Here is a 22,848-nt window from a genome sequence, read left to right on the forward strand (position 1 = left end):
GGCGCTGTGACTGGACTACTATGGAGCAGGCGCTGTGACTGGACTACTATGGAGCAGGCACTGTGACTGGAGTACTATGGAGCAGGCGCTGTGACTGGACTACTATGGAGCAGGCGCTGTGACTGGACTACTATGGAGCAGGCGCTGTGACTGGACTACTATGGAGCAGGCGCTGTGACTGGACTACTATGGAGCAGGCGCTGTGACTGGACTACTATGGAGCAGGCGCTGTGACTGGACTACTATGGAGCAGGCGCTGTGACTGGACTACTATGGAGCAGGCGCTGTGACTGGACTACTATGGAGCAGGCGCTGTGACTGGACTACTATGGAGCAGGCGCTGTGACTGGACTACTATGGAGCAGGCGCTGTGACTGGACTACTATGGAGCAGGCGTTGTGACTGGACTACTATGGAGCAGGCGCTGTGACTGGACTACTATGGAGCAGGCGCTGTGGCTGGACTACTATGGAGCAGGCGCTGTGACTGGACTACTATGGAGCAGGCGCTGTGACTGGACTACTATGGAGCAGGCGCTGTGACTGGACTACTATGGAGCAGGCGCTGTGACTGGACTACTATGGAGCAGGCGCTGTGACTGGACTACTATGGAGCAGGCGCTGTGACTGGACTACTATGGAGCAGGAGCTGTGACTGGACTACTATGGAGCAGGCGCTGTGACTGGACTACTATGGAGCAGGCGCTGTGACTGGACTACTATGGAGCAGGCGCTGTGACTGGGCTACTATGGAGCAGGCGCTGTGACTGGGCTACTGGGGAGCAGGCGCTGTGACTGGGCTACTGGGGAGCAGGTGCTGTGACTGTGCTACTCAGGAGCAGGCGCTGTGACTGGACTACTAGAGAGCAGGCGCTGTGACTGGACTACTAGAGAGCAGGCGCTGTGACTGGGCTACTGGAGAGCAGGCACTGTGACTGGGCTACTATGGAGCAGGCGCTGTGACTGGGCTACTGGGGAGCAGGCGCTGTGACTGGGCAACTGGGGAGCAGGTGCTGTGACTGGGCTACTATGGAGCAGGCGCTGTGACTGGACTACTAGGGATCAGGCGCTGTGACTGGACTACTAGGGAGCAGGCGCTGTGACTGGACTACTAGGGAGCAGGCGCTGTGACTGGACTACTAGGGAGCAGGCGCTGTGACTGGACTACTAGGGAGCAGGCGCTGTGACTGGACTACTAGGGAGCAGGCGCTGTGACTGGACTACTAGGGAGCAGGCGCTGTGACTGGACTACTCTGGAGCAGGCGCTGTGACTGGACTACTATGGAGCAGGCGCTGTGACTGGACTACTATGGAGCAGGCGCTGTGACTGGACTACTATGGAGCAGGTGCTGTGACTGGACTACTATGGAGCAGGCGCTGTGACTGGACTACTATGGAGCAGGCGCTGTGACTGGACTACTATGGAGCAGGCGCTGTGACTGGGCTACTATGGAGCAGGCGCTGTGACTGGGCTACTGGGGAGCAGGCGCTGTGACTGGGCTACTGGGGAGCAGGTGCTGTGACTGTGCTACTCGGGAGCAGGCGCTGTGACTGGACTACTAGAGAGCAGGCGCTGTGACTGGACTACTAGAGAGCAGGCGCTGTGACTGGGCTACTGGGGAGCAGGTGCTGTGACTGGGCTACTGGGGAGAAGGCGCTGTGACTGGGCTACTGGGGAGCAGGCGCTGTGACTGGGCAACTGGGGAGCAGGTGCTGTGACTGGGCTACTATGGAGCAGGCGCTGTGACTGGACTACTAGGGATCAGGCGCTGTGACTGGACTACTAGGGATCAGGCGCTGTGACTGGACTACTAGGGAGCAGGCGCTGTGACTGGACTACTAGGGAGCAGGCGCTGTGACTGGACTACTAGGGAGCAGGCGCTGTGACTGGACTACTAGGGAGCAGGCGCTGTGACTGGGCTACTGGGGAGCAGGTGCTGTGACTGGGCTACTGGGGAGCAGGCGCTGTGACTAGACTACTATGGAGCAGGCGCTGTGACTGGACTACTAGGGAGCAGGCGCTGTGACTGAGCAACTGGGGAGCAGGTGCTGTGACTGGGCTACTCGGGAGCAGGCGCTGTGACTAGACTACTATGGAGAAGGCGCTGTGACTGGACTACTAGGGAGCAGGCGCTGTGACTGGGCTACTGGGGAGCAGGTGCTGTGACTGGGCTACTATGGAGCAGGCGCTGTGACTGGGCTACTGGGGAGCAGGCACTGTGACTGGGCAACTGGGGAGCAGGTGCTGTGACTGGGCTACTATGGAGCAGGCGCTGTGACTGGGCTACTGGGGAGCAGGTGCTGTGACTGGGCTACTATGGAGCAGGCGCTGTGACTGGGCTACTAGGGAGCAGGCGCTGTGACTGGGCTACTGGGGAGCAGGTGCTGTGACTGGGCTACTATGGAGCAGGCGCTGTGACTGGGCTACTGGGGAGCAGGTGCTGTGACTGGGCTACTATGGAGCAGGCGCTGTGACTGGGCTACTATGGAGCAGGCGCTGTGACTGGGCTACTATGGAGCAGGCGCTGTGACTGGGCTACTGGGGAGCAGGTGCTGTGACTGGGCTACTATGGAGCAGGCGCTGTGACTGGGCTACTATGGAGCAGGCGCTGTGACTGGGCTACTATGGAGCAGGCGCTGTGACTGGGCAACTGGGGAGCAGGTGCTGTGACTGGGCTACTATGGAGCAGGCGCTGTGACTGGACTACTAGGGAGCAGGCGCTGTGACTGGACTACTATGGAGCAGGCGCTGTGACTGGACTACTAGGGAGCAGGCGCTGTGACTGGGCTACTGGGGAGCAGGTGCTGTGACTGGGCTACTATGGAGCAGGCGCTGTGACTGGGCTACTGGGGAGCAGGCACTGTGACTGGGCAACTGGGGAGCAGGTGCTGTGACTGGGCTACTATGGAGCAGGCGCTGTGACTGGGCTACTGGGGAGCAGGTGCTGTGACTGGGCTACTATGGAGCAGGCGCTGTGACTGGGCTACTAGGGAGCAGGCGCTGTGACTGGGCTACTGGGGAGCAGGTGCTGTGACTGGGCTACTATGGAGCAGGCGCTGTGACTGGGCTACTGGGGAGCAGGTGCTGTGACTGGGCTACTATGGAGCAGGCGCTGTGACTGGGCTACTATGGAGCAGGCGCTGTGACTGGGCTACTATGGAGCAGGCGCTGTGACTGGGCAACTGGGGAGCAGGTGCTGTGACTGGGCTACTATGGAGCAGGCGCTGTGACTGGACTACTAGGGAGCAGGCGCTGTGACTGGACTACTATGGAGCAGGCGCTGTGACTGGACTACTATGGAGCAGGTGCTGTGACTGGGCTACTATGGAGCAGGCGCTGTGACTGGACTACTAGGGAGCAGGCACTGTGACTGGACTACTAGGGAGCAGGCACTGTGACTGGACTACTAGGGAGCAGGCACTGTGACTGGACTACTAGGGAGCAGGCGCTGTGACTGGGCTACTGGGGAGCAGGTGCTGTGACTGGGCTACTCGGGAGCAGGCACTATGACTGGGCTTCTCTGAGTAGGCTCTGTGATTGGGCTAAGGCGCTGTAAGGTGGCTACTGGAGACCAGGCGCTGTGACTTTAGCTTTCTAGTTACCCTCAAAGGGCAAATTGTAATGGTAATACTGTATAGATAAATGTATCTTGCCTAACTGTAAAGGAATAGATACATTTATGCAGTAAAAAAAGACATTATGTCCTTTTAAGGCAAGCACAAGGCCAATGTGACCCCCAGAAGAAAATAGTGTCAATCTAGTGTTAGCTGCTCCTAGTCACAGCCTGCCTTAACCCCATAGTGTCCTGTGTGTAGGTAGCTTAGTTTATTTTCCCAGGCAGCTAGGGGCATAGCTAAGTCAAAAGATCCGAGGCCCGTGAATCTGATCTTTTGGCCGGAGCCCTGGATGTCCCCGAGTTAGATAAACACGCTTTCTGGGCAGATTTCCCCACTCTCATCACTATCTGTGTCCTTAGCACGCAAATAGGGATGGGTACTGTAATGTAGAATGGAGCCATCAGCACTATAGAGAGCAGGAGAGTCACTAAGAAAATCACACACTCGCTCAGCGGGAAGACAGAGGAAAGAGAGGTGAGTATACACGTTTTTTTTTTTTAATTATGCAATTAAAAATCACTGGGGCAGTGGGGGACATTACAAGGCCATAGAAACTATAGCCGTGTGTCAGCTCATAGGGAGATATGGGAATGTGTACTAGCTGTTCAATCAATGTTAGAACAAGTAAAAAAAACTAAGTCATTTGGATGAAGCCTAGGGATTGGTTCATATGGCCATGTTTGAGTTGAAAAATCTAGCCTATATATCAGCCACAATCATGTGTCCAAATGTGTCTCAGAGTTGAACTAACCATAAGAAGAGTGAAGACATCAGGATTTCTTTACTCTTCTTCTGCTCTCCATGGCTAACACGGTAAAAATCTACACTACTTGAACCATGCATGTCAGTTGATTTGCCTTTAGACCAATGAATACAGCCAACACATGATCTCATATCTACTGAAATATGCACCCGTTTTCTGTCTGACTTTCTGTCTGACTTTGCATGTTCTTTTAAGTGAAAACTGCTTGCACATGTATGTAAGAATTACCGATGTAACACAAATTTCTGCACTGAAAGGGGTGTTCCTATGCAGTTGGACCGTGCGCTACATTTATCATGCAGTGTCCCTATGTTAAAGGTGCTCCAAAGAAAGTTAGTGCACTTTGTCAGAGCAGTGCATGGAGCGCCAGATTCAAGAAGAACGTGCACACTCCACAGGTAAACTGCACCTATCGCAGTTTGCACAGTTTTTGATAAATGTAGGCCATTGACCATGTTTCCTGGCCTGAACTTGTGAATTCAACTTTAGACAACAGATAGGTTACTGGCCATATACAACAGAGACATACCTTGGATTTCTAATGGAGGTAGACTGTAGTGTGATGTAGACCTTTTTATTATTTTACATTTTCTATTTTTTATTGTATGCACATCAGATCTACAGTCTATTCTGCCAGAACATAGACTATCTGAGAGTTCCAAACACCTCTCAAAGTGGCACCATCAATCCTGCATATGTTGATAAGGTACAAAGCTTGCTCAGCAGTTACATACTACAGTCAGGGAGGTCAATACATTGTTAATTCTATACTCACTATAGAATATGCATGAATGGTAATATAGAGTCTTTACCTTTAGTTTTGCAGATATTGTTCAGAGTTTCCTCTATGACTTTTGAATCCATTTGTGTTAGAATAAGTACCTGACAAGAATGAAGACAAGAGCTATAAAAATTTATACAAAACATTATAAAAGTATAAAACAATAGATTTTTCTTAGTATTGTAATTTTTTTCAATACAAAGTGCAAGATTGCCATCTACCATCTCAACACTTTGGTGCAGGTTTTCTTAGTCTAGGGTTTTGCAACCTAAACCCATGAAGGGAAAATTGTAAAAGGTGCAATTCTTGGTGTTTTTTTTATACACATAGCATATTACATGTGGAAACTTTCTATTGTGGATTGATGATCATTGGCATGTCATTTAACTGCTTCAGTTACCAGTGAACATTCTAACTTTTGCAATGCTGCCTGCAGCAGCAAAATAGCAGACCAATAACAAATTGGAAACTGATTTTGGCTTCTTTCTGATGCCTGGGGAATTGGCAGCGAAATTAAAGGGGTATTCCCACGAAGACAAGTTTCTTATATGTACTCAGGATAACAAAATAACAGATTCTCTAATTCACTGTTAATAACAAAAATACAGTATTTTACAGCTATAAGTCCAACCTGTCTCTATTAGTCCTGGTTTACACAATTTCAATTGCCCCTAGACATGACCCTGTAACTTCTGACTTAAAGGGGTATTCCGGGAATATGAACATCTATCAAAAAAACCCATGAGGATATAAATAAATGAATACAACAATAATCAATGTCATTAGTCGCAAAACGGAGCCTAAATAGTTTGATTTTATGATTTACACAAAAATTATGGCCTCTAAAGTAGGTGGAGTTATCACTAAGATGGCCGCCGCTGGAAACTACAAGTTCCATGATGCTTTAGTTCTCAGTAACTCCTCCTACCTCTTATGCTCTGCTCCCAGTGGTGATATAACAGGTTTTCTTGCTCTGTTACCATAGTAATGATGTGTAACTGCCATCACCAAAACACTGGTCATACTGGATGCACTGCAACCAACCGACTAAAGCCAAATGTAGTGGTGATCACATGACCTGCCCAGGAAGGTGCAAGACATGTGATGTGGACATGTGACCAGCGTCCATCTTCTCTCCTGTGTCTGCTCCTCAACGGACCGCGCGGAGGAAATTAACGGACTGATTAAAGGGCCAGTAGCATTTTAATTCTTCATTACAGTCTATGTCATCAGCATTTTCTGCTAAGGGGAGCAAAATTTTAAATAACAACTAATTACACATTAGCTTATATTTTGAGTACCCATTTGTATATGAATTATGCTGATTCCTGGAATACCCCTTTAAGGTCGTGCCACCATCTTGGATTTGTGTGTAACAGCCGTGCTCCTGTGAAGTTACTAGGGGCCGGGCTGGGGGCTATTTAAAAATAATAAATGTGTACTTACCTCCTCCGGCACCGCTGATGTCCCGTGCCGCAGCCCATCTGATCTATGCCCCTGCTTGTTTACAGAGGGAGCTTCTGGCTGGCGAGGTGGCCGGCTCCTCCGATCCGTCCCTATCTCTCAGCATTGTAAGCTCGCTGTGCCCCTTGTAAACAAACCGGCGCACAGATCAGACGAACAGCAGCGCGGGACATCAGCAGCGCTAGGGGAGGTAAGTACACATTTATTATTTTTAAATAGCCCACCCCAGCCATAAGTTATTCTGGAACTTGGATAACCCCTTTAACAATAGAAGTTCAAGGGCAGGTAGGTGCGAATATATGGCATACTGTTACATATTTGTGTTTTGTAAACACACACTTATTTTTTGTATAAAGAATTATAAAAAGCGAGGAGGCGATACCTTCCACCAAGGTATGTGGCCATAGCCTGCCCTCTAAGCCTTGCACGTGTTGTCAGAGGACATATTCAGCACTGACGGTGCAACCAATATGTATATCCTAACATTTATTAAGATAAACAAAGCATGGCTCCCATACAACTTTCCGTTTTGCATTCCCCGAACGTCAACTTCAAATTTTTCAATTCCACATTCCTGGAACTTCAAATTCAAACATTTTTGAATTCCAGATTAATAGAACTTGAATTCCAAAAATGTTTAAATTCTGGATTAATGGAACTTCAAATTAAAAAATGTTTAAATTCCACATTCAAATAACTGGGTCTAAACACCTAGAATGCCTTCAACCATCAATGAGAGGAAGGGTGAGTGGTTTTCCCATTGCTTGTTTGGACTGAACACCCAGATGCCTTTAACCGCTGTGACATAATTTTTACAACTTTTTTTAAAATTATATATCTTTTAATTAGTTCTTTGTTTTTTTATGTTATGTTATTATTTTAATTACTTTGTCTAGCCCATTATAGGGAGGACAACTATCCCTTTATTCCCACAATTTTTCAACCATCTAGCCCTTTCTGGTCCCATTTTACAGCCTTTTTGGGTGTTAAAATCAGGGTCCCCTTTGACTTCAATGGGGTTCATGTTCAGGTCAAAGTTTGGCCTAGAGGCCCTGTCCCAAACATATTTTGACTGAATTTCGCTCATCTCTATCCAGGAAAACAGATGCTAGACTGATGCAAAATATCTGTGAGAAACAGAAGAAAATCTCAGTTTTTCCTGCCTGATTAGTGGGTTGTTTTTCTGTAAGTAGCTTTAGATGTGTGTCACTTTTCGTCAACAACTTTGCATTTTATTTTCATTTTTTACATTGAAGTCTATGGACTTGAGAAATCTGCATAAAATCAGATTTTTGCTTGAAAGAGGTAAAAAAAATCACAGTAATGTTTGCAGCCCGTTTTAGTCAGGTGGAGATGGAAGGGCTTAGTGCTGCTCAACCCTCCAATCTCCATGGGAGCTAAGCGGCCACTCAGCTTTGTTACGGTGCAATAAGAAAATTTATGTCTCTAGCTCACAGCCCCGTATACGGTCATGTGCACGAGGTTTAAAAGATATTCTAGTGCAATTATTGTTAGGATCAGTGGATCCTCTGGACCACCGCAGGAGGTGGAACTAGCCAACACCTGGGACCGGAGTCTAGCGGCAGCTGGTATTCACCAGAGCCCACCGCAAAGCGGGTTGGACTTGCTGCGGCAGGATACCACTAGGTCGTTCCCAGGTGCGTCTAGCCCGCGGTGGCAGCCGAGGTCGAGGTACCTTAGCGGATGACAATCTCGTAGTCAGGTCCAGGCACAGGGTAAGGGCAGGCGGCAGAGATGCAACGTCAAGTCCAAGTCCGGGGTCAGCAACAGGAGGTCCAGGCAGGTGGGAACGGGAAAACAGGCACACGGAACACAGCAACACGGAGGAACTTAAGTAACACGGCAACACAGGACTCAGGTAGCGGGGACACACAGGAACGCAGGAATACACAGGAACGCAGGAATACACAGGAATACTCGCTTGGAAGCTTTCTCTAAGGCTATGAGGCACAAAGATCTGGCAGGGGACACAGGAAGAGGCAGGATTCTTAAAGGTGAGGTGTTCAGCCAGTGGACCAATTAGCGGTGCACTGGCCCTTTAAATTTTTCGGCAGGAGCCGCGCACGCGCCCTAGGAGGCGGGGACATGCGCGCACGGCAGTCCGGGGAACAGCAGGAGCCGGGAGAGGTGAATGAGGAGACCGGGCTGCAGCGGGGGCACACGGAGGAGCACGGATGCGACCGCGATTCGAGACAGGGATCGCGGGAGCACCCGTGACAATTAACACTGTGGCTTATATACATCCCACTCACTATGCTGTAAATTTAAATTCCTATGGGTTAGCTCCAATAATCTACATGACTTTACCCAGATGCCTAATTTGTTCTGTTACTCAGTCTTATTCCCCTTAGTGGATATGTACTACACCTAGCACATTAATAGAGCCTCACAGCACATAAAGTGCTGTATATTAGAAAATCCAATTTAAAAAAAACAATTAAAAAAAGTAACTACTTTTTAACTACATATTATCATACATATTTGCTGTGCTGAATTTAGTATATATGCAGTAACATTACTCTGGCATCACATTGTTCTTGCCCATTCTGCCATTTCATAAAGGTTTTTCCATAACATTTATAATCAAGCCAAATATCATGTATAGTACAGTTGTAAGGTGCAGTGAGTTTACTTTGAGGTGTTCATATTCCATAGCGGCTTTTTCCAGCCACTTCAACAATGCAGTGATCTTAGGATTTGTTTCTTTTGCTTTATCTCTGGCAAACTGAATGATCCGCAGCTTTCTCCACAGAGGATCTAAACAGGGTCCAAGTACACTCTCATATTTCTGCTTTGCTTTACATAGATATTCTATAAAGAAACAGAAGTATTATAAATACTGTCATGAAAAGGAGTAGGATGATTACAGTACTATAGCTCATCTTGTGATGTTATAAACTGCAGCATAATAAAGAGGCCTATGGCGCCTGCTGTGAACGTTACATCAGCTCCATGGAGTGTTGTCTGATGAATAACATGTAAAAATAGAAACAGGCCTAGGGCTGGAGTGTAACTATCACAGTACAACTTTATTTCCCACTTCCAGATTTTCTAAACACTAGAGGTATACATGTACTGCACGATACTTGTCATGATCCCTCCATAACATAAATACAGGACACTGAAACATAAGCTTGTCTGAATACATAGTCATACTGCCACAGAACAGCTGATAAATGGCAGAAATAGTAGACAATGTAGGAATAAACAAGCTGCACATGAAGTATGGCAAGGCTTGTAATAGATGGCAGTGCTAAACTTCTGTTCTAATGTAATGTGAGGTTAAGTCTACAATTTTCAATGTTACTTTCAACTTATCTTAACAAATATTCACTATCCCCACTTCTATGGTAAGTGTTTTTATTTTTAAATAACTACATTTAGTGAAAATGTAAGAATGAGCACAGAAGCAATGATACCACTAGATGGTGCTTTCCTCTTACATTTTCTGCAAGTAGTAAAAACATTGGATAAAGAGGTAGCAAAACATGGCACTACTGTTCCCTACATGTGATCCACAGTTTCAACAGGAGAACCATCATAAATGGTATTGTATGGCAGCACATCCAATTCTTATGGCTGTGTAGCCTTTAGAACCCCATGTACACTGCTAGTGTGTGCAGGAAACCTAACATTGATATTATGTCCAAATGTTTTCTCTTTTAATATTGGATGAAAGCTTGCTATCAAAAAGTGAGGATGATAGTTTTCCCATATTGATAAAGTAGCCTCCACTATACTGTAGGTAGGACAGTTTTAGACCTTGAAAGATAATAAGGATAATATTCGTATCTACAGACCTAGAGTTGGGTCCAAGGAACACATCAAATTGAGGTCTCGAAGTGTCACTAGAATGTGAAGAAGGGCAGCATGTTGAAATATCATCACATCCTTGTCACTTCTTTTTCCTAAGGAATCAAAGAATAGGAGCATACTAATTATTCACAGCATATACATTTTACATTTACATTAGAAGATAAAGCTGAGATTGTCTGAGATACTTCAATTATAGCACACTATGCAAATTCTAGGCTCTAAAGAGGATTCTTCATAATCACTGTGTCACATTCACAAAGTGAACAAACCACCAAACCAATATAAAATATCTAATGTAATTGGTCTTTTTTCCATGAACTTCTCTGACCCAAATCCCATCATTTGGCCAGTGGCTCAATGTTTTGTGTGAAATATATATATATATATATATATATATATATATATATATATATATATGTATATATATATATATAAATGTAAATTGAAAGGGGGTGTTAACCTATAAGATGAAATACAATCTTCTACTATATACCCATCTTACCGATACTGCTGATTATTTTTTCTTGCTCCCTTAACAAGAAGCGAGTACAGTCAAAAAAGACCGAAGTAAAACTCCACTCCATGCATGCAATAACTTCAAGGCAGATCAGTTTTTTTATCACTGGTTCAGCAAAATTTTGGAGGATGTGATGAGCATCACACTGGCTTGCTGTTTACAGATAAAAAAACATAGCTCATAAAAACATATGACTACAAACGACAAAAATGAGATAGTACATATATTCAGTGGTTTATAACTTAAAGCGAACCTGTCACCACACTAACTCACAAGCCTACTAAAAGTACCTTCTTCTGTGATATGTACATCCGCTGGAGGTGTTTTTAGCATATTTCTAGGTTGCAGCATGAATGAAAAATAATCTTTTATTCTTTTATAGGAAGCAGCCAGATAGTTAGGCAACCCTGCAGTCAGTCTGCTCTCCCCACTCCATGTATCTGGCTCAGCTCTGCCTCCTAATTATGATGTCATTCTCATGAAGAGAATATGAATGCACTATTCATATCCTAAACCCGTAAAAGCCAGGCCAGGTTACTGGATACCTTTAACCAAATCTGGACCAGGGTCATCTATTAATTGACTCATCTGCAGTCACTTGTGGTGAGCAGAGTGACTTGTGTCATTAGGGCATTGGCCATTTAATTGATATTTTAGCAACATTATTTTGGTATTCACATGTATAGTACCCCAAATTGTCTCATAGATGAATGCAGGGCTCTGATAAACATTGAGACATATTTTTTTCCCTACCTAGCTTTATCTGGTTTAATAGATATATTAATTTTTTTATGATATATTATCCCTGAATTATGTATTTTTCATTATATAATGATTTAAACATTTTATGCAGAGCCATATTGTCTGAAGTAAATATATATATATACATACACATTAATGTTGTGTCTATAAATACAGGCGGTCCCCTACTGAATAACACCCGATTTACAGACGACCCCTAGTTACAAACAGACCTCTGGTAATTGGTAATTTACTGTACTTTAGCCTTAGGCTACAATAAACAGCTGTAACAGTTATCAATGGTGACCGCAATTAAGATTTATTGTTAATCCTGGTTCTTATGACAATCCAACATTTTTAAAATCCAATTGTCACTAATTATTATTTTGCACTCATTAGGGCACATTTACTAAGGTCCTTGAGCCAGTTTTCTGTCGGCCCTTGCACATTTTTTCTAGTGCAAATTGCCTGCACAGCTATTTAAGAAGTGTCAGCACCACATTTGTGTTGCATGCAACCCTTTTGTGGCGCAGCTGCGCTAGTCTTCATGTGACACAAATTAGGGGGCATTCTGGTCCTCAGTTGGACCGTGTGCCAGCTTTAACATGCAATGTCCAAAAGAAGTGTGTCGCACGCCCCATGTTATAGGGAACCTGTCATCAGAAAATTGACCTAATAAGGCACTACTACTACTACTAGACCTATATGTTTTAAATCAGCTGGATACCTTCCAGATCATGTTTCTTTCATGACCCAGTGTGGTGGCATCATCCAGAAAATCTACTTTGAAGTGAGATTTAAATTGGTTGTATAAACTCATGGTGGTAGAGATTTTAACAGTGAAATAAAGTTCTCTCCTCCTCAGAAAGCCCCCATCACTGTGATTGATGGTCCAGCATCCAGAAACATCACTAACCAGATCTCCTGAAGTCCAATACATGATGTCAATCACAGAGGAGGAGACGTTCAGAGCTCCACACCTTGACTTCAGTCTTAAACTCCTTGACTTTATACAACCAATTTACCTCTCACTTTGAAGTTGATTTTCTGAATGATGCCATCACACTGAAACATGAAAGAAACAAAGACTAGAAAGTGTTACACTGTTTGAAAATATACTACTGGTAGTGGTTTATTAAGCCAATTGCTGATGACATGTTCCCTTTAAAGGTGCACCAAAAAAAGATGGTGCACTCCGTCGGATCAGTGCAGGGGGTGCCAGATTTATGAAGAACAGACCCCCAGAAATCCTAAATCTGGCGCACTCAACACCCAACACAGGCAAACTGCACTGTTCTTAGTAAATATTCCCCATTATTTTATTCTAATGTAAGTTTATGTAGTCCTGTCTGACAGCTGGGTCCTGTCTGACAGGTAGTCAGGTGGAGAGCTCCTCTTTTTTTATTACAAACAACTGAAAAACAAGCAAGCTCACCCTTGGGCTATATGGTGACTAGCGGATTCAACCGATACATACAAGCTGTAAAAAACTGAATACATACTGATATATTGTATATGTCACTATATACAATAGCAGAAGCTTCACTCAGCTGTGGTGCATTGCAATATCTATGTTTTAAATACTAATATGTCATACCAGAAGGTGCAACATGGACTATTAATGTCTGGTGCTTAGGAAAGTTATCTGGTACAGCTTTGGAAGTAAACTTGCATAACATGATGTTTTCCATTTTGGTAATTCTTCTTTTCTGTTCAATATAATCTTAAAAATGTAAAACAAAAGAAAGAAAGAAAAGACAGATAAGTGGTGTAGCTTTGAGGGCTGGTAGCTAAGTCTTGCACATTTACGTACCGTAGTTAATCCATGGAATATACCTGCTTTATAAGTTCGTCATACGGATACAGAACATCACATGATACATCTGTTTCCAATTTGGAAAGCTTTGTTTAGAAGGCTTACAAATTATGGGGGGGGGGGATTGCCCTCCTGCATGAATTACACACTTAGGGTTCATTCACACGGAGGTCTCCGGGGACGTACATGCGGCCGCAATGGCGGCACGGCGGGGGTGCACACACATGTGTGGTAGAAAGTGCTCTATCTTTTCCCTGGTGTGCGGCCGTGCGCTGCTTTTTTTATATGGAGGGAGGAGGGGGTTACCTCCTCTTCCTCTCCAGCACACAGCGGTATGCTCGCACAGCGGTATGCTTGCACAGCGCGCATACCCCATGTGAATGCAAGCTTAGTGTGTGTGTCTGACATACATATGTGTGTGTGGATATTTCTGCGTGTTTATGTTTATGTATGTTTATTTGTACTTATTAATGGGTATATATGATAATATGAATGTGTTTATTTCTTTTATGCAGGTGATTTATTTGTGCATAGGACATTATTTATTAGTGATGTATAGAACGGTATATTATAGATGTAAGGCCTCCTCTCCATCGTATCCGTCCTGTTTTTACGTTGTTTATAACAGAGAAAATAGAGCTGCAGTGCAAGTAATTTTTGCTGTTATATTTAAAGGACAACTACCACCAGGATGAAGGATTGTAAACCAAGCACACTGACATACTGGTGTGTGTCCCCTATGGCAGGATATGTTCTTCTTTTACCTTCTCATGCCCTGGTTTTAACGAAAAAAAGGCTTCAAATATTATGCTAATGAGCCTTAGGGGCTCCAGGCTCCATTAACACCTATGAAGTCAGGAGCTCCTTAGGCTTGTTTGCATAAATTTAAAAACCTTTTTTTGTAAAAGCCAGGGAATAAGATGATAAAAGAAGAGAAGATCCTGCCAGAGGGGGCACACACTAGTATGTCAGTGTGCTTGGTTTACAATTCTTCATTCTGGTGGTAGATGTCCTTTAATGGAACATGTTTAAAGGAACCTAGTGTACATGTGTCCCTATGGGGAAAGGAATGTGAACAGAAGAGGTGTGTAGTATTAGGTTCTGCAGAAGCTGAGGTGAGTATTATGACATTCCTCAACTGAGGAGGAATTATGAGGTTTTGCCCACATTGTGGTTCAACATGTTAAACTAAAGTGCCTGAGGAAGTGGGGGCCCACAAAATGTGTCAGTCAAGGGCCCAGAAATTCTTAGTGGCAGCCCTGTACTTTGGCATATGGAGTTTTGTGAGGAGTAATTTTTTGCAAGATGAGTTTGATACCATTTCGAGAAATGTCAGATTTTTTTTAATGAAGTTTGATAAAATAGACAAGAGTCATAGAGTAGGCATGCAAAAGCTAAGAAAAGCTTGTCACTTCTGGATAGTTTTCTGTAGCATCGGGGTGGAGTAGAGCATTGGAAGAGGAAGCCAAGGGATAGCTAGTATATATCATTGTCTATATATAATAGAAGGTGGTGCTATATACTGCATATTGAATTGTTAGACAAATTTGATGAATTTGTATATATTCACAACATTCCAATGAGCCAATTCATGGAACCCACAAAACTGTTAAATGACCTGGGACACTGCCATGGCAAGTGTGCCCCCCACATGAGCCAGCATGCCCCCCACATCAGCCACAGTGTCCACCATATGATCCACAGTGCCCCCACATTAGACACAGTGCCCCCATAGTAGTCAGTGTCCCCCAGTGCCCTACTGGTTTTGTAGCTACCCTTCCTAGCTAGCACTGATGGCAGATATTACCGGTGGATGTTTGCTGCAGTAAGGTGCCCTCCTCAACCAGCGTATAAGCCACCCCCCCCCCCCATTTGAAAAGAAGTTTTGGGGTTTAAAATTCATCTTATTCTCCGGAAAATAAGGTATATCACTGTGACATCTGAGATCTGTGAATTACTAGCGCATGCACTATTTTTATAATGGATCAGGCATACAGGCCCATTTTCATGGACCTAGTTCAGTTATTATAAAAGTGAATAGGTCTGTAAATAAAATGGACCCCAAACAGACTCATATCTGACTGTAAGCAACATATACAAGCATTAGCGTGCTTATCCAGGGTCCGACTGGGGTTCCTTAGGCCCACCAGAAAAAATTAGTCTGGGGGCTCACTCTTTATTATTCCTGATGAAATAGTCTCTATCTGCCATCAAATTTTGTTTTCTGCTGGACCACCGGGGTTCATTATTGGGTTGAACCAATGGATCCTCTTGTACTGTCAATACTGTCAACTCATCTTAATATAACCTTAGTAGATACAATACAGCAGGGGTCAAGTGTAGGAGACTATTTATGTATTCAAAAATTTGAGACCGATTGGGGGCTCACAATAATAATCTTATACTGATTTGATGAGAGGGATCATGGGTTTTAACACCAGAGAACAAGGAACATCTCAGCTTGAGCAGATAGGAAGTCTTCTCCCTGTCCACTTCCTGTCCTTACCAGAATACTTTTCCTCTCACTTCATGGTGTATTTAGTAGTGAGCACTGTGAGGGAAACTTCAGATCTACTCACCATGCCACATACTCCGCAATTGCCAGAGCCAACATAGACGAGGCCAGAGAAAGGTTGGGGAGTGATTTTACTGATGGGAGGCAGACTTAAGCTGGGACAAGAGCACTGCACTTTTCAACAAGGCACAGAGGGAGGGGGTGCCTGTTCTTGATGACATGTTCCCTTTAACCCATGTTTTGGATTTTGACAGGCAGTTTAGTATTGACATTACTGTGCCTATTTATACAACCCTACTGGGGTAACCTCCAAATATTTATTTTTTAATAGATGTGTTATAGTAATAAGTTCTCATTAAACCTTGAGAAAAAAATAATCCTTTGACAGGAGATGCACCTTCCTCTATAAGGCATTTGAATATGCTGACATGAAATCTGTACTAAAAATTAAATAAAGAATTATTCATTACCTTGTGGTAAAACATTTTCTTGATGTTTACATACACTGTGGCCTAATGAGTTCCTGCTTCTAACGGCAATAAAACTAGAAAGCAGATCCCAATCTTTTTCTTGGGGATTATGCCCACTTAGACCTTCACCCATACTCTTAAACGATTGGCAGGATTGCTGTTGTCTTATGTTAGCTTGGCTCGCTGATGATATTTCTTTGGATGGTGTAAGATACTGCTTGGCCATGTTATCCTTAAGCAAAGGTAAAAATGCTTTTGATTGATCTATTCTTTCTCCATGTGTTATTACTTTTATAGCTTCTGTCTTTCTATCTGCATTGGTATTTGTAGAGAATACATTGCTCTGTGTGGATGAGATATCTTTCTCAGACAGATAAGAGTCATAGCATGAAAACTGTTTTATGTATTTGGGAATACTTGTCTTCTGATTTATCAGAGAAACCTCTTCTAATATTCCTAGAACAAATAAAGCAGAAAGATGGTCATTAGTTAGCTAAGCTACTTTTTGTGAGGGAACCTGTCACCAGGTACCTAATTTTCACTAAAACAGGTTCTAGAAGCGCATCACACCTGCATTGCAAATACCTTATATACTCGAGTATAAGCCTAGTTTTTCAGCACAAAAAATGTGCTGAAAAAACCCAAACTCGGCTTATACGCGAGTCAAAAAAATAAATAAATCAAAACTCGCCTTTCTGGCGGCACCCGTAGATCTTCTGTGTGATCCATCTGGTATTGTTGTGCTGCACGAGGGGGGAAGGGGGGGGGCTATAAACACTGGGGCAGGGGCTGGCAGGCTATATACACTGGGGCAGGGGCTGGCTGGCTACATACTGGAGAGGCTGTGACCAATGCATTTCCCACCCTCGGCTTATACTCGAGTCAATAGGTTTTCCCAGTTTTTTGTGGTAAAATTAGGGGCCTTGGCTTATACTCGGGTCGGCTTATACTCGAGTATATACGGTATGTCTTTCTGCCTTTTCTAAGCATTTGCATTACAATATAATTGTATGTTTAACTTAGCTGGCTTCCTGACAGAATCCTCTGTTTAGTCCAAGGGGTTGGGCTTTGGTTTGAATGCATTTAAAAAAGCATCATGTGACTTGTGTGTGCTGCTCACTCCTCAGCTCTCAGCCCCCACCTTTGAGTTCCTTCACGGGAACAGAACTCCCTGCCTAGTGAACTGACATCAGTAGGGGAGGGAGGAGCTGTACAGGAGCACAAAGGTGATTGAGTGAGAAGCACAAGAAAGTCACATGTTGCTTGAAATGCATGCAAACCAAAGCCAACCCCTAGGCCTAAACAGAGGATTCTGTCAGGAAGTCAGGTAAACGAACACGTATATTGTAATGAAAATGCTTAGAGAAGGAAAAAAGGTATATCTTCAATTCAGATGTGATGGGCTTCTGCCAGCTGTCTTTAGTGAAAATGAGGTCCCTGGTGACAGGTTCCCTTTAAATTTGAATAATATGTATAAATCAAAACTCTGCCTATGTCTAATAAAATGTTGTTAGTGAAGACAACTACTTAAAGCAAACTTATCACCTGGAATTTCATTTTTAGCTGGTGACATGTTCCAATAGGCTATAAAATGCCTTTGTCAGCATATTGAATCATTTCATTACTTTATATAACTTGATTTTACAAAACCTGTCTCCCTGCCAGCAGCATGTGGTGTGTCCCAAGGGTGGGCACCTGTAGCAGTCTGTGTCTCAGTCTCCTCTGCTCAACCTTCACTCCAGTTCATTTCATGTGCGTTGAGCAGGCAGGGGATGGTATGGACTAGAGGAAGAATGCAGGTAAGTACTGAAATGATTCAGAATGCTGACAAATGCTTTTATAAAATTAGCATAGCATAGGTTATTGAAACCTGTCATCAGCTACAAAATGGAATTGCTTTAATCTTAAAAAAAGTTAAATTATAAGATATTTTTATATTCTAACCTGAGGATCCTCCAAAGAACCATAACTCTTACAGGATCATAAAGCTATGCAAAATAATTTACTTTTTAACCCCTTTAACATCTCAAAACCTTTCCTGTATTTGTGTTTATGTTTTTTCCTGGCAGCACTCCAAATTGCCAGAAGTTGTTTTTTTTATTTTTCTTGTTACAGAGACTATGATGGTTTGTTTTCTGTGAGACAAAATATACTTCCTTTTAGCATCATTAAATATCCCATTCAATTTACTGGGAAACTGGGAAACTTCCAAATTCAGTAAAACTAATAAAAAAAAAAAAGTGTTTTGTTGGGGATATGTATCATGAGGCTGTCTGCATTTGCCAGTCTTTTGAATGTCTTTTTTGGGACTTTTGATATGAAAAAGATCTAAGAAATACTATGTATAAATTAACATACTAAATGCCTCAGGCAAAACCAGTCCTGGCTACATGGCAGTCACTAACATTTAATAAGTGACAGCAACCTAAGGTTACTGACAAAGATTACCAGGCACCTAGGTGACATGTATCGGCTCTGAACCACAATAACTTGTGCATTGTTACAGTAGCCATATGAGAGCTTTTTTCTGCATAACAACTTGCATTACCTACTGGCACCATGCAATAAATTGGGAAGCTGAAAATGCAGTGAAATTGACAATAAAAAACTGTTTCACCACTTTCTATTTTGCAATGTAATTGTAAAAATGCTAAACACCTGATGCTTGTTACCAATCAATAAGCAAAATAGATTAAAGGGGTTGCCCCATCTAAGCAAGTTAGACCCTATCCACAGGGTAGGGCCTAACTTGCCCGGCCGTTACCACCACATATGGGGTATAGCTACACTCGGGAGGAATTGGGCATCAAATGTAAGTTTCAAATCGCAGGTCCGTATTGTTTTAACCCATGTGAAACACTTAAAGGGTTAATAGACTTAATAGAAGTTGTTTTACACACGTTGAGGGGTGAAGTTTCTATAGTAGGGTAATTTATGGGGTTTTACTGTTATTTAGGCCTTTCAAAGTCACTTGGAAGATGAATTGTCCCTTAAAATGTGAGTTTTGGCAATTTTCATAAAATGAGAAAAATCGCACCTATAGTTCTGCACCTCATAACATCCTAGAAAAATGAGAGGATGCATAAAATATCATCCCAACATAAAGCAGATATTCTGTAAATGTTAATTATCAAGCTTTTTGGGTAGTTTTACTTCCTGTCTGGAAAGCAGAACATTTCAAACTTGGAAAATGAAGAATTTTTACAAATTTTCACTTTTTTTCCAAATGAAACGCAAAACTTATCACTTAAATTTTGTAACTAACATGATGTACAATGTGTCACGAGAAAACAGTCTCAAAATCACCTGGACATGTTAAAGTGTTCCGAAGTTAGAACCAATTATCATGAGACATGTCAGATTTGAAAAATCGAGTCTGGTTATTCAGCTGAAAACTAGTGTCGGTGATAAGGGGTTAAGAGTCTGATAAAATTTAACTTTATGGGCGTCCAACTCACATTACATTTGGCTGGCTGTAAAGTCTGGCCCCAAAGCTTAGCATTCCAGCTACCACACACAATGAGGCCTCTGGGAGCTTGTGGCCATACATACGTCCCCCATAGACAACTATGGCGCCCAGGCTCGGTAAAGTGAGGATAACAATCGCTCACCGTTCTGAGCTGTTGCAGCAAAAACATAGAGCCAACTATTTTCTATGGAGAGGGGTGTAGTGAGCAGTGTTCAGGCATACGTTCGTGTGCATGAGGCCTGAGTGTGATGCACAATGGACACGTCACACTCGCAAGTGTGTAAGGGGCCTTAGGCTTTTCTTTTTTTTCTCTTATATTTGTGACTTTTGTGGTCATATATGTGACAAAATGTAAGACTTTTCAACACACTTAGCAAAGTTCGCTGCACTACAGGTTTCCAGTATTGGGCCTGTTATACCTTTAGAAACCAGATGTGGATGTATGAAAAAGTTGTAATTTTGGAGCAAATACTCTCAAGTCCTGAACAGCCATAGGCAAAAGTTTAGAAGGGATTGCAGAAGAATTTGTGACTTAAAAAAAGTCACAAAAAACCCAAAGACTCAGCTGTCTGATATATTACCCTTTAAGATAAATCAAACAAGTCCAAAACCACCAAAAAAGCAAAAAATCTTACATAAACGATATATAGGAAAAGGAAGTGGTAGACCGGCACAGCATGAAGACCGTCACATGGGTACGATGCAAAAAATATCTTCTTTATTGATTAAAACGCCACATAACCTAAGGTTATGATTAAGACGGTATCCGTCGAAACGCGTTAACCCATGTGACGGTCTTCATGCTGTGCCGGTCTACCACTTCCTTTTCCTGCATGTGCTATACGGTTATAGATTAGTCTCTCCGTGCACCAGAAGATTACCACTGAAAGCGTACAGCCCTGATGATCCTAAGGTTGGGTGAGCCGGCTTTTTTTCACTTTCTTCTACGCTGTAGTGAAGGTGTTATATGTATATGTGTAAACAATATATGGTACACACATTCCTGATTCCATTCTTATGAATGTTGCCACCAACATTTGTTGGATACTTCTGTGTAAAATGGTGGTGAGAAGCACCAGTAAGTAACAACACCGCTTTCATTTTCTAACAGCACAATGAGAAATAGAAGCTGTGCATTCATAAGACAGGAGGTGTGTTTAGACTTTCACACACACTACCAGTCAGAGACTATGACAGCTATTTTGTGGACAGGTGCAGGTGTATTACAGCTTATTATATGAGCGATCAGACAGCCTAGGGTTCAAACACCCAAAGATGCCTGAAAAAACACAATGAAAAAAAAAAAAGAATTTTAAAAATTAAAAAAAAAAATCAAAAACTTTCATAATGTATTTGAAACAGCATTTTTCCATCAATTTCACTGCAATTTAAATTTTTTTCCAGCTTCCCAGTACATTGAATGGTTAACACTAGTAAGTACAATTTGTGCAGTAGCCTTTATACTGCTGTGTAAACGGAAAAAGTGTTATGACTTTTTTACAAACCAGTGCACAAGATCTCACTCATATAACAACACTATAAAAGGGCTATCTCCATTCACAGTGTATATATTATACAGTGTTATATAATACATCTCTATACTTTTCAGTGATGGTACAAATAGTGTTAACACTTATATACCTAAAGTTTATTAATAATTGTCCCTAAAAAAGTGGACCCCAACCAATCCTGGCAAGGTCTCCCTTTTAATTTATACACATTTATTTATCTGTTGAAGTAAACTTACTCTCCCTGTTGTCAGAAATTTTCTTGAATGATTCAATTCCATTTTGGTTAAGCTCTTCTGTACTGGAAATATTAATTTTAAAATTCTCTATATTGTTATGGTCTTCAATGTTCAATCCCAGTTTTCTCTCATTTTCGTTCACAGTAAAAACAGTAGCTGTATCTGGACTGATGGTTAGTTTCTCTTTCAGTTCTTTAACAACAAGTTGTTCAGTTTCTTCCTGAATAATTGGAACTACAAAATGAAACACCTGGTTATATCTGTTTACATTGTAATTGCTGATATGCACAGCACTGGTCATACAGTATTTACTGTATATAGAAAGATCCAGGATGACACAAAGCAAAGTAAAACAAGTTATCCTTCATATCAGGCTAGTATTGTCTATTCTGTTATGGAATAGAATAACAGACACCTAATACTTATGGTAAACAGAAATCTTTCAGTTTACTATCTCATTCACTTACATGAATGCAAGGACACCGTTTTTTTTTTATTATACCACAAATTTGTTTGTAAATTTTATAACCTGTAGATGAAAAACCTGTAGATGAAAAAAAATCTGCACCACATGAATAAAATCTAAAGTGTATTTTAAAGATTTTTTTTTTAAATATTGTTGATTATTATGCTACAATATAATTCTGCATGGAAAATCTATGCATACTTTGAATAGTTGGCAGTTGTCCTACAACTTTAAAGGGAACCCATTTTTAGCACACCCCAGTCCCCACAGAACATACTACATACATCTGAAAAGATCTGTTATAGAGTAACTTTCAATGCCATGTGCTCTGTGACTAGGCACTTGTCCACTGGGAGTAGCTATAGAGGAGTAGGGGGCGTTGCTACGGCAGGTGATGGGTGTTTTCATGTATTTGAAAAGGACACACAATCTGCCCCTCTATAGCTACTCCCAGGGGACAAGTGCCTAGTCACAGAGAAAATGGCATTGATTTGTAAAGCGATACGGAATTTGATGGCGCTGTATAAAGATTATTTTTATTATTTTATTGAAAGCTACTATTTAACATATCTTTTTTCCTGTAGTGTATGTACTATGCTCTTTGGGGGCTGGGGAGTGCTAAAAATGGGTCTCCGGGTGACAGGT

At 42.6% G+C, this 22,848-nt stretch overlaps 1 protein-coding gene across 1 annotated transcript in view; it reads right to left on the reverse strand.

Moving 5' to 3' along the window:
* Window positions 1–22,848, reverse strand: part of SHOC1 (shortage in chiasmata 1) — a 123,345-nt gene that overhangs the window by 56,667 nt on the left and 43,830 nt on the right. The window contains exons 12-18 of the mRNA XM_072154740.1: window positions 21,738–21,971; window positions 16,522–16,977; window positions 13,318–13,443; window positions 10,965–11,132; window positions 10,447–10,554; window positions 9,279–9,457; window positions 5,193–5,262 (exon numbers count right to left, since the gene is read on the reverse strand). Coding sequence (XP_072010841.1) covers window positions 5,193–5,262; window positions 9,279–9,457; window positions 10,447–10,554; window positions 10,965–11,132; window positions 13,318–13,443; window positions 16,522–16,977; window positions 21,738–21,971 — 1,341 coding nt within the window. The remainder of the gene's footprint in view (window positions 1–5,192; window positions 5,263–9,278; window positions 9,458–10,446; window positions 10,555–10,964; window positions 11,133–13,317; window positions 13,444–16,521; window positions 16,978–21,737; window positions 21,972–22,848) is intronic.

The sequence above is a fragment of the Engystomops pustulosus genome, chromosome 1 (assembly GCF_040894005.1).
Source record: "Engystomops pustulosus chromosome 1, aEngPut4.maternal, whole genome shotgun sequence".
In the NCBI taxonomy this organism is placed as follows: Eukaryota; Metazoa; Chordata; class Amphibia; order Anura; family Leptodactylidae; genus Engystomops; species Engystomops pustulosus.